The 16,462-nt window shown below is 44.9% G+C and overlaps 1 protein-coding gene across 8 annotated transcripts in view; it reads left to right on the top strand.

Annotated features, from left to right (window-relative positions):
* Positions 1-16,462, top strand: part of LOC137384908 (RNA-binding motif, single-stranded-interacting protein 3) — a 1,676,909-nt gene that overhangs the window by 1,626,986 nt on the left and 33,461 nt on the right. For all 8 annotated transcript variants that reach the window (XM_068059619.1, XM_068059634.1, XM_068059609.1 and 5 more), the window contains one exon: positions 10,608-10,718. In XM_068059619.1, coding sequence (XP_067915720.1) covers positions 10,608-10,718 — 111 coding nt within the window. The remainder of the gene's footprint in view (positions 1-10,607; positions 10,719-16,462) is intronic.

The raw sequence follows: 16,462 nt of genomic DNA, 5'->3' as shown, positions 1-16,462 counted from the left end.
ATGATTTACCGTATTGGTAACTGGGTAAACATTTAAATATATGTTGTGACCTGTGGAGAAGTGGAACTGGAAAAAACAGTGCACTTCTCCTGCCTCGATCGTAACAGTGTAAACACACACCTTCTTAGTTTCTCCCCTCCCCACACCACAACCTTACCCTTGTGCCTTTTTCCTTTCCAGATACCCAAGAGATCTAGCATGGCCAGGCAGGGAAGAACCCTAAGAAGACAGCGATGATGAAGACACACCGTCACTGGATTTTACACTTTCAGCCACCAGTTCAGACACTAACACTGCATGTATCTTAAAAAATACATTAGATGTGGGATCTGCATGTGGTGCAACACTGGGTAAGAGTGGGCTGCAGCCAGGCAGGGGCCAAAGATGGCACAGATGCCAGCTCTCTGGTGGCCGAGGCCACATATGGGTTCCACTGTAGAGGACTCAGGTTAGCGCCTCAATGAGGCAACCTACAGAAGAATGCTGATGGGTATGCATAACAAAATGCTTGCTGTATTGGAAAGGCTGTCAGCCTATGCTCAATGTCAAACAGCATGGAGGAGCCCAGCACCAACTTGGCACAGAGCTTTACACAGAGCTTGGAGCCCATCTTTTCCAGCATGGAAGGCCAACTCCATCAACACACTTGTGGACTCAACCATTATGCAGCATCTGATGGCCGATGCCACAGCTTCCATTGCAGCACACACAGCAACACCAGAAGTCTGAGTGCTGCAGTGGAAACTCAGACCACTGTCACAAAAGTTCACTTTGCTGCCATGCAGGCTCAGACTGCTGCTGTCATGGCTGGGGATTGCAGAGTACAACGTGGTTGCAGGGTGTCAGAGCAGTCCAGGAATCTGTCCTCCAACAGATTACTAGAATTGCGGAGGCGCTGCCCCGGGGAGGTGGCAGTGGCTCCATGGAGCACAAACTTGTCGTCTCTTAGGAAGACAGCATTCATCCTCCTAACCCTGCCACTCTGCCCTTGCTGTTGCCTGTCAACCAGCCAACCCAGACTGCTGCCATCCCACACCAAGATGGGGATGTCTGCAGCCAAGCCTTTTAGGCTTCTGGAGGTGTTCCCCAAGGCCATCTGCAGTCTCCTGCACTGAAACCCAGCAGCCTTCTACCAGCCATGCTGCAGCCACTAGGGTAGCACTGCACAGGAGCACACAGATACATAGGCACTAAAGGAATGCACATAGGTGATTAGTTGATGCTTCTATGCAATGTGGCATGATTTCATTTATAAATTTAGTTTGGAATCTTTAATTTGTGGTAGCTTTTATTTTTGCACTGTGACCAAGTGGATGCAGTGATAGTCAGTAACAGACGGAAGGGAAGGTGTGGGACTGTTAGCGAATGGGGAATTGGGGTTGCGGTTACTGGTATGGGTTTCTGGGATGGGTTTCATGGACAGCCTGGGCAGAAAGGGGCAGTCTAGGTTGCTTCCTCTCTTCCTTTTCCTCCCCCTGCTCCAATTCCTCCTCCTAATGCTCCTGCTCCTCATGAGGAGCTGCTCGCCGTATAGCTATCTAGCTAGCTGCAAGTGCTGCCCCCTCAGGGTGGCGAGGTTGTGCAGCAGATCGCCATGGCTCCTCCGGAGTTGCCCAAACATTGGAAGTGTTGATTCAACGTGCCAGTGGTCTGCTGTATCACATTTCATGTGGCAGCATGACTTTCATTGTATGCATGCCACACGTGTGCGTGGGTTGCGCAAAGGAGTCATCAGCTGTGGTGTCACCAGATAGCCTTTGTTGCCCAGTTGCCATGCTTTGGATTACCATGGAGGCTGAAATGCAGCTGGCACAGTGGACTGTAGCAGAATGAAGACATTATGACTGCTTCCAGGAGACTAGGCATTGACCTGCGTGATTTGTCGCCTATGGTCGCACTAGGCATTGAGGGATTGGAATCCCTTTTGATCCTGGTATAGGGCAGAGTTGACATGCAGTGTCTGCAAAGTGATATGCATGCAGTCAGTTGCACCCTGTGCCATGGGGAAGTCTGCAAACTTAGAAAAGCCATGTTCTAGTTCGGCCTACTTGTCTCTGGCAAAAGGAAATGAAATGTAGTTTTTATTTAGCTGTTATTGAATAGAAAGTCTCAGTGACCTCCCTTATGCATTAGATTATGGCAAGTTGCGAGAGGTTGCAAATATCTCCAGCTCCCACTTGGAAGGAACCAGGCATATGAAAGTTCATCGCCACAGGCAGCTTTACAGCCACTTACAATGTGGTCCTTGGCCTGCTCTGAGATTGCAGTTGTAGCTGCAGCAGGTGACATACTTCAGTGAGGACATCCTTACTGAAGTTAAGAAGTCTCACACATGGGGGGGAATTTTATGGAGGCGAGAGAGGTCTTGGCTGCCAACGGAGAGCTGGCGAAAGACCCGTGCTGCCTGCTCCAAGAAGCCCTGCCAGAATTACATGCCAGTCAGGCAGTTGAGAGGTCACCAATGGGTGTTTCATGGGATCAGGACCTCAGGGGTGGAACTCCCTCCTGCAAGAGCTCCCAGCCAATCAGAGGTTTGCAGCTCCTTTTCTCAGCAGCACCAGTGGAGAGGCACTGGCTACTGCTAGAAAGACACCTGCTCGTGGCGCGGGTCAGCACTGGATCCCGGACTCAGGTGAGTGAAGGCAAGAGGGATTTCGCGGGGTGGGGGTCATGGGGGAGGGTGGTGTACGGGGGTCAGGAGCAAGGGCAGGAGGGTAGCTCTCAGTGGGTCTGAGTGCCTTTGAACGAGGGACCCCTGCCCCCCCCCCCCCCACCCCACCCCCCAACTTTGGAACCGGCAAGCAACCCGCACAGGTTTACATGTCGTGCTCGCTGCATGGCAACAGGCCTGCCCACCGCTGGTTAATATCAGCGGCGGCGGGAAGAGGCCCTTAATTGTACATTGATTGCCCTTTAAGGTCCACAATTGGCGGCGGGGCAGGAAGGCTGTTCACGAACCTTACCGACACTGACTTAATCGGGGTAGAGCCAGAAGTGGTTGGGTCCTCACCCGCCACCATCCCTCCCGATTAAATGCCCTCCCCGCCTCCAAACTTGCCATGGGAGACAGCATAAAATCCAGCCCATTGTTCCTTGCTGATGTCCAGGTCAAAGAATTGCTCTTTCAGAACCTGAAACACCACTCCCTGTAGACTTTTGCAACTTGAAACAACTATAGAAAGCACCAACGATTTGTAGAATCATAGCAATAGCCAGAAGAAATCAACCAGCTAATAACCTGTGAGTAGCTCATGATCCCTTTAAACAGCACTGATGGGGTGCTGCTGAACACATACATATTTTGCGCTATGTGGGATTAAGGGAGTGTTGCGCTCCAAGATGGCAGTTCTGGCATCAGATCAGTGTTGTATGTGGATTGGTGTCATAATCTGTTACTCTGCATACTTCTGGCAGCCATTGGCTACTCGGGCACACTAATGCCCTCACCAATATGGCTGCCCAGCATGATTTGTGTGAAAAGCACACAATGGATGTGATTTTGGAGCTCTGAGGCCTCATTGTAATGCCCAAGAAATGGGCGATACCAAGCCCAATTTCTTGCTCGGAGAATTTGATGTTACTGTTTAAAACTCTTCAATCTGATACACTAAGAAAAATACCAATTTGTATTTCCTATTAGACTACTGTGGCATTTCCTACAGTTTTGGGAAGAAATCTTGGCACTGAATTCCACGGTTCCATTATGGTGCAGGCCATAAAACCTAAAGCATGTATTTTACAGCACAACTGCCAAGAATAAACCTGACTTCAATGTCAGTGTTGTAACATAAATAATACAGAGCTGCTTTCACTGGAGATGCTGAATTCCAGCTCAAGAGGTAATGTTCCATTAAAGTTAGCAACTCCAAGTGGGCGTATTCCTGAAGATTTGCTCACATGACCTTTGCTAAGAGTTTGCAAATGTTTTTTGCATTTAGTTTATAAAGGTTACATCAATCCAAGTAATTTTCTTGAATTTAGAAATAGGTACTAGATTTTGTAGGTTTATTTAGCAAAAAAACATAATTTATCCAGTTTTATCACTGGTACATTTTGATTAATTTTTGTACATGATATTTGTAGTTGTTGAAACATGAAGGCCACGTCAACTGAATCTTAATTCACATGAAACTTGTTTAAGCAGAACAAGTATTTGCTGAAAATTCCTAGTTTTATTAAATACTTTAAATGGAAAATAAGAGTGGAGTTGGTCCAGCAGTTATGCATGTGTTTTTTATATTCTATTTGTGCAGCACATCTTTTTTAAGAACTATAATTTGAAGTTAATTCTAGTTTTTAAATTTGTTTAAACCATCCTTCATTTGCAGCTTAACATATATTGTGAATTCTTCTCACCTCTCATCTGGTTTTGGACTTGTTTAAACTTGTCAACCCCACTTGTGCTGCCCATGCCACTCTGTACCACTGCCTTTTGTGAGTAAGGGTTTGATGCAAAACTTTGAGCTGTTGTGTGAGACATTCTGCACACATAAACAATAAACCTACTTCCGCATTTTCTCCTGGGTTGCAGGCAGCAGCACTCGAGAGTTCAATCATTGATTCTGGGAGACTCAAAGACAAGCCGGGAGAATTGAGAGACTGATCCTCTGGAAGCAGCAGTCATGACAACAAACAAAGATGGCTTCTGCCGTTGTGTGCTTGTAAACATGACTCAAACAAGTGTACATGTAATACTTTTCGTATTACTGTGAATGCTCTGGAATCCATCCAACAAAGATTTTGGAGCAAATTCCACAGCACCATTAGTCCAAGCACAACTGTAATTTCATGGTATGAATATTGCACGATAGAACAGCCACGAGTATCTTAGTGGTCCACTACTGTTCTGCATTACAGCAATGATAGCAAGCTCCTCTTAATAGATAAATATCAAAATGTCTACTTAACATGAGAGCTTGTAACTTTCATGAATAACTTATTTTGAATTCTTTCTTCAATGGCTAATTTTCTCAGAAAATGCTATTAGCTACCAGGATTTTGGCTACAAAAGACATTGGTTAATGATGTTGCCAGTCACCTCTTTAAAATGCATAATGAGGAAAAAGAGTTTAATCCAAGTGCTAAAAAAACTAAACACTTACAAACAATAACCATATAATTTATGTACAGAATATAAAGAACATATATGCCACAAGTAAAATTGACAAATAATATTTCTGACCCTCTCATTTGCTGGCTCTTATTTGCAATTGAGATCGAAAGTCTCTTGTATGTTATGTCTGGGCAGATTGTATTCTTTCATACAGCTCAATATTGCTCCCACTCTTGTGACAGAATTCATATGTACATATTACATAGAATTTTACTAGATTGCTCGAAACAGTAATGAATGTAATCCCTTTATATCCCATGTACTAGAAAATGATTCCTTACTGCAGATCGGAAAACAAAATTAATCTGATCAGAATGTTTTAAGAGCCGGCGACGATCAACTGAGATGATGGGCTGAATTTTATCAGCCCTCCAGGGACGGGCAGCGAGGCGGGGAGGACCCATAAAATAGCGAGGGAATGTGGCGGGTGGAGGTGAAGTGACGGTCGCCATCCTGATGCCATTGAATTTTGTCAGGGGCAGCGCCTAGAGGTCAATTGAGGCCCTTAGGTGGCTGGTATTTAACCAGCGACAGGGAGGTCCTCTGCCACATGGGAAGGCCGCCCAGTAAAATCTGGCGACCCCCTGTGGGCTGGGGGTGAGGGGGGCCTCTTGCTTGGACAATTTGTGGCCCACGGGACGGTTCCCGGCAGCAATGACAGCCCTCGTGCCATCACCCTACACTCACCAATCAACACCAGGGCCTGCCTGACTAGCCCTGCCAAGCCCACCCCACTTACCCGCTCTCCGAGGCTCTGGTGCTGCTCCTGGTCCCAGGCCTACTGCAGTCCCAGCAGGGGCCACCACTCCCAGTGGTGCTGCTGCTGGGATTGCTGAGCTGCCGGCCCTCTGATTGGCTGTCCGAGCATCATAAAATGCAGCCAGAATTTCCCCAAATGGCCAAGGCAGGTTTCCCCTCGCCTTACTGGCCCGGTGTCGGGATCCCCACCATCTGCGTGAAATTCAGCCGATATGTAAACAAAAGAATTGACTGTTTTTGTAAAAGACTGAAAAAGCACAGCTCGCATTTTAACTTTAATAATTATATATGTTCTTAACATGGGTTTGCAGTGAGGAAATGTTTGAGGTCTAACGGAGAAGTTGGATTTTTCTTTTCATTGCACGATAATTGGAGTTTAGGGTGGAGTTACCCTGCCAAATGTTTCAATGGGCCAGATATGGCTGTCAAAATAATGGTGAGGACAATGGCACTTGTCACTATTTATCATAAATGGTACAGAAACTTCAGCGAGGGACAGACATGTGTTTAAATGCGAATATGCAAATGTTGCTGTCCGAGTTATATTGCTGCACCATTAACCTCACGAAAATGTCATTTCACTCTTTGCCTCACCATAGAATGCACGGGAGATATGCACTAAACTCACTACAGAAAGTTAAGTCTCGTCATGACATGTTTATTAGTTGTTTATTATCATCAATCAACCTCTCTGACACTGAAAATTAGCAGTTACAAGTGTGGAGTTCCATTCCTTCATGTATTCTTTATTGTTAGAGATTTTAATTTTTTTAAAACATCTTTTTTACTTTTCCTTTCTCTTTCTCTCTCCCATAATCTAATCTTTATTTCCCTCTCTTTATTTCTGTTTCTGTACTTGATTTGACATTGAATTTGTTTACTCCAATTTACGCTTCCTGCTCAGTCTTACCACTGTTTATTTCTCAATCCTTCAATCTGATTGGTTAAGGAGATTACATTGTTCACTCAGGTCCTAATGACTTAGAGGAACAGACAGAGAGTAATGTATCTAAGTTTGCTGATGATACAAAGGATGGTGGAAAGGTAATCCATGGGGAGAACACAGAGAGGCTGCCGAGAGATATAGACAGGTTAAGTGAGTGGGCGACAAGATGGCAGGTTGAGTATAATGTAGAGAAGTGTGAAGTTATCCACTTTGGTCATAAGAATAGAAAAGCAGAATATTTTATAAAAGAAGTGAAACTTGTAAGTGTTGAGGTTCAAAGAGACTTGGGTGTGTCATACAGCATAGAAACAGGCCCTTCAGCCCACCGCGTCCATGCCGACCATAATGCCTATCTGTACTAATCCCATCTGCCTGCATTAGTTCTATATCCCTCTATGCCTTGCTCATTCAGATGCCTCTTAAATGTCGCTACTGTTCCTGCCTCCACCACCTCCTCAGGCAGCTCATTCCAGATATCCACTATTCTTTGTGTGAAAAATTTACCCCTTTGATCCCCTTTAAACCTCCTCCCTCTCACCTTAAATCTGTGCCCTCTAGTTTTCGTCACCCCTACCATGGGAAACAGACTCTGGCTATCTGCCCTATCTATGCATCTCATAATTTTATACACCTCTATCATGTCCCCTCTCAGTCTCCTTCGCTCCAGGGAAAACAGACCCAGCCTATCCAATCTCTCTTTATAACTCGAGCCCTCCAAGCCAGTCAACATCCTTGTGAATCTTTTCTGCACCCTCTCTAGCTTAATCACATCTTTCCTGTGGTGTGGTGACCAGAACTGCACACAGTACTCCAAATGCGGCCTAACCAACGTCATGTACAACTGTAACATGACGTCCCAACTCTTGTACTCAGTGCCTCGGCCAATGAAGGCAAGCATGCCATACGCCACCTTCACCACCCTGTCTACCTGTGTTGCCACTTTCAGGGAACTATGTACTTCCACCCCAAGGTCTCTCTGCCCAACAACACTCCCCAGGGCCCTGCCATTCACTGTATATGTCCTGCCCTGGTTTAACTTCCCAAAATGCATCACTTCACACTTGTCTGCGTTAAATTCCATTTGCCAATCCCTTGCCCACTTTCCCAGTTGATCTATATCCTGTTGTAACCTTAGACAACCTTCTTCACTGTCCACTATACCACCAATTTTGGTGTCATCTGCAAACTTACTAATCGTGCCCCTTACATTCACATCCAAGTCATTAATATATATGACAAACAACAGAGGGCCCAGCACTGATCCCTGCAGCACACCACTGGTCACCGGCCTCCAATCTGAAAAACAGCCCTCCACTACCACCCTCTGCCACCTATCACCAAGCCAATTTTGTATCCAATTTGTTAGCTCACCCTGGATCCCATGTGTTCGAACCTTCTGGACCAGCCTACCATGCGGTACCTTGTCAAAGGCCTTGCTAAAGTCCATGTAGACAACGTCCATCGCCCTGCCCTCATCAATCCTCTTGGTCACCTCCTCAAAAAACTCAATCAAATTCGTGAGACATGATTTCCCACGCACAAAGCCATGCTGACTATCCCTAATCAGACCATGCCTTTCCAGATGCATATAAATCCTGTCTCTCAGAATCCCTTCCAATAACTTTCCCACCACTGATGTAAGGCTCACCGGCCTGTAGTTCCCTGGCTTATCCCTGCTGCCCTTCTTAAATAAAGGCACAACATTAGCTATCCTCCAGTCTGCCGGTACCTCACCCGTGGCTAACGATGATACAAAAATCTCTGCCAGGGCCCCAGCAATCTCCTCCCTTGCTTCCCATAGCATCCTAGGATACACCTGGTCAGGCCCTGGGGATTTATCCACCTTCATGCGCTTCAAAACCTCCAATACCTCCTCCTTTGTAATGTTGATATGCTCCATGTGTCCTTGTGCAAGGAATACAGAAAGTTAGCATACAGGTAGGTACAGCAAGCAATTAGGAAGGTAAATGGTATGTTGGCATTTATTGAAAGGGGATTGGAGTACAGGAATAAAGAAGTCTTGCTACAATTGGACAGGGTTTAGGTGAGACCACATCTGGAGTACTGTGCGCAGTTTTGGTCTCCACATTCAAGAAAAGACATACTTGCATTGGAAACGGTACAGTGAAGGTTCACTAAATTGTTCCCTGGGATGAGGGGGTTGTCCTATGATGAGAGGCCGAATAAATTGGGCCTATACTCTCTGGAATTCAGAAGAATGAGAGGCGGCACAGTGGCGCAGTGGTTAGCACTGCAGCCTCACAGGGACCCGGGTTCAATTCTGGGTACTGCCTGTGTGGAGTTTGCAAGTTCTCCCTGTGTCTGCGTGGGTTTTCTCCAGGTGCTCCGGTTTCCTCCCACAAGCCAAAAAACTTGCAGGTTGGTAGGTAAATTGGCCATTATAAATTGCCCCTAGTATAGGTAGGTGGTAGGGAAATATAGGGACAGGTGGGGATGTGGTAGGAATATGGGATTAGTGTAGGATTAGTATAAATGGGTGGTTGATGGTCGGCACAGACTCGGTGGGCCGAAGGGCCTGTTTCAGTGCTGTATCTCTAATCTAATCTAATAATCTCACTGAAACATACAAGATTCTGAAGGGGCTAGATTGGGAGACACTGAGAGATTGTTTCCACTGGTTGGGGAATCTAAAACACGGGGGCACAGTCACGGGATAAGAGGCCAATCATTTCGGACTGAGATGGAGAGAAATTACTTCACTCAAAGGATTGTGAATCTTTGGAATTCTCTGCCCCAAAGGGTTGTGGATACTTCATCATTGAATACATTTAAGGCTGGGATCGACAGATTTTTGGTCTCTCAGGGAATCAAGGGATATGGCAATTGGGTGGGAAAGTGGAGTTGAAGCAGATGATCAGCCATGATCATATTGAATGGTGGAGCAGGCTTGATGGGCCATATGGTCTACTCCTGCTCCTATTCCTTGTGTTGCTGTGTTCACATATGCCCTGTTTCCCTTGCTGTGCCATATCAACTCGCACTTTCAGCAATTTGCTGGGCAAAAAATTTAAAATCAAACGTGGAATGTCAAGTCTGACTAATGACAGATGCCATTAGATGCCCTGCTATAGCAAGAGCTGGGCCATTAATATGATCACTCCTCAATTTTATTCATGCAATCCATTTATGGAAAATGGTTCTAACTGAGCCATAAATCCTGAAATTAAGGAGCAATTTGGTGTCAGCCTTTGCTCAGTGGTAGCACTCTTGCCTCTGAGTCAGAAGGTTTGAGTCAAGTTCCACTCTCAAGATTTCAGCAGATAAGCTAGTTTGATACAAATTCTGGCCCAATAAGTGCAATAGTACATACCCTGGAATGATTACAATAAAACAGTGGTGGCATTATTAAGCAAGAGGGTGGATTATAAAACAATCAACTATAGCCTGATATTAAATTGCAGACTTGAAATAGCTCCCCAGTATCATACCTATACCTAGACACATACACACCTGCATATAAGTACATAACTATTCTAATTATTTATTCAGGGTACTATTTTGCTTTGGTCAGTTTTTCTGCTGGCATATGCTTCCAGTTTTGATGATAGTTATCCTGGTACATCTCGTTGTCACATGAGAGGATGGGAGATTATAATATCATTACTGCAGGCTTTATCAAGAGTTGATTGGCAGCAAACTGATCCTCAGAATCTATAGTATTTAATAAATGTCAATTGGATTTATAAAAATGGAAACTTTAAGATTGCATTCAGCTTTGAGGCAAAATGCTAAGCTATGCATTTAACTGAATTGCTGCATTTCTTTCAGGGTGCTGTGATAACGCCCACAATGGACCACACCATGTCCATGCAGCCAGCCAGTATGATGGGACCTTTGACCCAGCAGATGAATCACCTGTCACTGGGCACAGCAGGAACAGTGAGTGCTGGAGATATCAAGCAGCTTCAATATGAAACGCTTCATCTCATAATAAGATATCAATGTTTTAACTCCAGGAATATTATCAAAACTGTATTGTACAGGAAACAGTTAAGTCATGGAGCAAAAATTATGAATTGTACTTTGCTCTAGCTATTAATGGTATCAAAAATGGTGAGCAAAAGTGCAAAGAGGCTTTCTTCTGTTATTATGGCCAGTCTCAATTTTTCTCAGACTAATATAGTTACAGATATAGAAGCAAAACAAGCCACTGCCTTATTAAAACAACAAAAACAACTTGTATTTATATAGCAGTAAACAGAATAAAATATCCCAAGATGCTGCAGAGGAGTGTTATCAAACAAAATTTGACACCGAACCACATGAGATATTTGGACAAATGACCAAATGCTTGGTCAAAGAGGTAGGTTTTAGGGGCTGATGAATGATTATAAAGACCTTGTTAAAGCTATATGTTAAGAAATGCATGCAGTTTTATCCAAGGGGAGTATAGGAACAAATGGAAGTGTTTTGTTCTGTCAAGGTGGGTGGGTTTCTTTGCAGGTGACAAGTTAAAACAGCTGAAACTGCCAGTGCATCAGGAAGCCAGCAGGAGCCAGCCAACTTCTGCCTTAACTAGTAGTGTAGATAAAAGGCAACCAGTAGATGTAGTATACCTGGATTTCCAAAAGGCATTCGATAAGGTGCCACACAAAAGCTTCAAAGGCAAGATAAGGGCTCCTGGAGTTGGGGGTAATATGTTAGCATTGATTAACAGACAGGAAGCAAAGAGTGGGCATAAACGGGGCATTCACAAGAATCAGTGCTGGGGCCGAAGCTATTTACAATCTATATTAATGACTTAGATCAAGAGACAGAGAGTAATTTGTCTAAGTTTGCTGATGATACAAAGGTAGGTGGAAAGGTAAGGTGTGGAGAGGACATAAAGAGGCTGCAAAGTGATATAGACAAGTTAAGTAAGTGGGCAACAGGATGGCAGATGGAGTATAATGTGGGGAAGTGTGAAGTTATTCACGTTGGTCGTAAGAACAGAAAAGCAGAATATTTTTTCAAAGGTGCAAAACTTGTAAGTGTTGCTGTTCAAAGAATTGGGTGTGCTTGTACAAGGAACGCAGCAAGATAGCATGCAGGTACAGCAAGCAATTAGGAAGGCAAATGGCATGTTGGCCTTTATTGCAAGGGGATTGGAGCACAGGAATAAAGTCTTGCTACAATTGTATAGGGTTTTGGTGAGACCACATCTGGAATACTGTGCAATTTTGATCTCCACATTTAAGAAAGGATATACTTGCATTGGAGGCGGTACAGCGAAGGTTCACTAAATTGTTCCCTGGGATGAGGGGATTGTCCTGTGATGAGAGGCTGAGTAAATTGGGCCTGTACTCTCTGGAGTTTAGAAGAATGAGAGCAGGAGGGAAAGTGGATTTGAAGCCTAAGATGAGCCATGATCATATTGATTGTTGGAGCAGGTTCGATGGGCCATATGGTCTACTCCTGCTCCTATTTCTTGTGTTCTTGTGGAATTCCATCCTTGCCTGGTGCCTTTCTGTTCACTGGGCAGTCTGTGGCCTTCTTGAGCTTCAGTGATGAGGGTTCTTTGTCTAACTCATCCATGACAAGAAGTTGCAGGAGAGCATCAAGCACAGACTGGGAGATGTCTGACTCTCAGGAGTACAGCTCACAGTAGTGTTCAGCCCAGCGGGACATCTATTTACTTCCTTCGATGAGTACTTCACCATCTGCTGACTTCAGCGTCGCAACTTTGGTGATAGCAGTGCCACGCACCCTCTAGATCCTTCATACATAGCTCGTAGATTTCCTTTGTCACATACAGTTTGGACTTCTTGACATAATCAGAAAGTTCTGATTATATCTGGACATTCAATGGGTAGGGGTATGTTAAAACACCAATAAAAGCTGATCTTATAGTCTTCGGCCCGCTCACAACCCCTGTTGGCTTGGGTTCAGGTGCGGATCACATCAGCATATTTTCCGGGCCTCCCTATGCTGAGTATCCACCAAATATTTGCTCTAGAAAATGAAGTAGGAGGTCGTGAAGACGCCTTCCCTCCTTATTTGAATGGTTTCTAAGTATCTACAGCAACTGTGGACAAGCTCCAGGCTTCCATAGGAAAACTACAAAGGTCATGGGACAACATAAAAAGGGCTAATCAAATCCTCTCACCCTTTTTTCTGACCTTTGAACATAAGAAGTAGGTGCAGGAGTAGACCATTGAACCCCTCGAGCCTGCTCCACCATTCAAGAAGAGCATGGTTGCTTGATTGTGGCTTTAACTCCACTTTTCCACCTGCCCACCATAACCCTTGACTCCCTTGTAGATCAAAAATTTGTTTAACTCAGCTTTGAATATATTGAATGATTCAGCCTCCACCGCTCTATGGGGAAGTGAAGTCCAAACCCTAACGACTCTCTGAGAGAAGAAATTTCTCCTCATCTCCAGCTTAAATGGGAGACCCCTTAATTTGAAACTGTGCCCCTAGCTCTGTATTCCCCCATGAGGGGGAAACAAAATCTCAGCATCTACCCTGTCAAGCCCCCTCAGAATCTTATGTGTTTCAATAAGAGCACCTCTCAGTCCTCTAAACTCCAACGAGTATAGGCCCAAGCTGTTCAACCTTTCCTTATAAACCACTCCATCCCAGGAATCAGCTTAGTGAACCTTCTCTGAATTGCTTCCAATGCTAGTATCCCTCCTTAAGTAAGGACACCAAAACTGTACACAGTGCTCTAGGTGCAGTCTCACCAATGCCCTGAACAGCTCTAGCAAGACATCCCTACTTTTATACTCCATCCCCTTGCTATGAAGGCCAACATTCCATTTGCCTTCCTAATTACTTGTTGCACCTGTACGCTGACTTTTTGTGATTCGTGTCCAAGGATGCCCAAATCCCCCTGTACCACAGCATTCTGCAGTCTCTCTCCATTTAAATAATATACTGCTTTTCTATTCTTCCTGCCAAAGTGGAGAACCTCACATTTTCCCACAATATACTCCATCAGCCAAATTTTTGCCAACTCACTTAACCTATCTATATCCCTTTGCAGACTCTACCGAGGTCAGACTGACCAGCCTATAATTATTTGGCCTATCCCTCGCACCCTTTTTAAACAATGGTATAACGTTCGCAGATCTCCAATCCTCTGGCACCTCGCCCACATCCAGTGAGGATTTGAAGATGATCCTCAGTGCATCCACTATTTCCTCCCTGGCTTCCTTTAACAACATGGGATGCAATCCATCTGGCCCTGACAATTTATCCACTTTCAAGGATGTCAGCCCCTATCTAATATTTCACAGTCCTCCTCTTTTACTACAATGTCTGCATCATCCCTCTCCTTTGTAAAGACAGAGACAAAAAACTCATTTAGAACCCATCCACAGTGTAAGTTCCCTTGTACATCTCTGAAAGGCTCTACCTTTTCCTTAGTTATCCTCTTGCTCTTAATATACTGATAAAACATCTTTGGGTTTTCCATGATTTTACCTGTCCTCTCTTTGCTTTCCTAATTTCCATTTTTACGTCACCCCTGCACTTTCTGTACTCCTCTAGGCTTTCAAAAGTATTACGTTTTTTGTGATCGTCTTAAGCTTTCTTTTTCTACTTTAACTTACTCTGTAAGCTTCAAGATAACTAGGAGGCTCTAGATTTGGCCGTACCACCCTTTATCTTTGTGGGGACCTACCTACACTGTGCCTTTTGAATGCCTCCCACTGGTTTGCCACTGATTTTCCGTCAAGTAGCAGTATCCAGTCTACTTTCACCAGATTACCTCTCAGTTTCGTAAAAATTGCCTTCCCCCAATTTAGAACTTTTACTCCTGTTTTCCATGATTATGCTAAAACTAACTATATTATAATTGCTATTTCCAAAATGGTCACACACTGCTACTTCATCCACTTGCCCAGCCTCATTACCGAAGACTAAATCTAGAATTGTGCCCCCTCTCATTGGGCTTGTTACGTGCTGGCTAAAAAAATTCTCGAATGCAGATCAAGAATTTTGTGTCCTCTGTGCCCTTTACATTGTTTGTATTCCAGTTGATATTAGGGTAGTTGAAATCCGCAACTATTATTGCCCTATAGTTTTTGCACTCAGATATTTGCCTGCATATTTTTTCCTCCAGCTCCCTCTCACTATTTGGGGGTCTATAGTACACTCCTAGTAGTGTGGCTACCCCATTTTTACTTCTGATCTCCACCCATATGGCCTTATTTGATGATTCATTTAGTATATCATCCCTCCTCACAGCTGTTATTGATTCCTGAACCAATAATGTTACACCCCCTCCTTTTTTATCCCCCTCTCTATCCCGCCTGAAAACTCTATATCCAGGGATGTTGAGCTGCCATTCTTACCCCTCTTTAAGCCAAGTTTCCATTATAGCAGTGATATCGTGTTGCCATGTGTCTATCTGTGCCCTCAGCTCATCGGCTTTATTTACTATACTCATTGCATTTAAATAAATACCGTTTAACACTGCCAAATTCCTGTGCTGCACACTTTTTAACCTTTGCTTCTTCTGTCTTTTAGAGTCACTCTCTAATTTTCTGCCTCCCGTTCCCTGTCCTGAAATTGTCCTGTCTGAAACTGCCCTCAGGTTCCCATTCCCCTGCCAAACTAGTTTAAACCATCCCCAACAGCACTAGCAAACCTTCCTGCGAGGATATTTGTCTCAGTCCTGTTCAGGTGTAGACCGTCAGGCTTGCACAGGTCTCACCTTCCCCAGAACCGGTCCCAATGCCTGAGAAATCTGAAGCCCTCCCTCTTGCACCATCTCTCGAGCCATGTATTCATCTGGTGTATTCTCCTATTTCTATACTCACTTGCACGTGGCCTTCGGAGTAATGTGGAGATTACTACCTGTGAGATCCTGCTTGCTAATCTCTTTGCTAACTCCGACATCGTTGGTACTAATGTGGACCACGACCTCTGGCTGTGCACCCTCGCCCTGCAGAATGCCCTGTATCCACTCGGTGATATCCATGACCCTTGCTCCAGGGAGGAAACATACTGTCCTGGAATCACGTTTGCAACCACAGAAATGCCTGTCTGTTCCCCTAACTATAGAATCCCCTACACTATTGCTCTCTTGTCTTTTCTGCTCCCTCCCTGTACAGCTGAGCCACCCATGGTGCTCTGGTTATGACTGTCACTGCACTCTCCAGAGGAACCCTCTCTCCCATTGGTACTCAGAACTGAATACCGGTTAGAAAGTGGGATGCCCTCCAGAGTCTCCTGCACTACCTGCCTTGACCTTCTTGTCTGTCTGGCAGCCACCCTGTCCCCCTCTGCCTGTGCTCTCTTAAGCTCAGGCGGTAACTACCTCCTGAAACCTGCTATCCACGTAGTTCTCTGCCTCGCGGATGCGCCACAGTGACTCCAGCCGCCGCTCGGGTTCCGAAACCCCGAGCTCAAGCTTCTGCAGCTGGTGACACTTCCTGCAGATGTGTTTGTCAAGGACACATAGTACGTCCCCAGCTTCCCACATAACCACAGGAGGCACATTCCGCTGGGCCGAGCTGTTCTGCCATACGTCAACTTTACAAACTAATTATTGCTAATGTAATAAGTAGAATAACTTACTAATTATTTGCCATTCAGCTTCTTCCCCTGTACCGTGGAGGCTGAAAAGGCAGAAAAGAAAAGAAAGAGACCAAAGAGCACCTCCTTCCCCGAGTCAGTAAAATCCCTCACTCACA

This window comes from Heterodontus francisci, chromosome 2 (assembly GCF_036365525.1).
Source record: "Heterodontus francisci isolate sHetFra1 chromosome 2, sHetFra1.hap1, whole genome shotgun sequence".
NCBI lineage: Eukaryota > Metazoa > Chordata > Chondrichthyes > Heterodontiformes > Heterodontidae > Heterodontus > Heterodontus francisci.
This window is presented reverse-complemented; position numbering and strand designations above follow the sequence as displayed.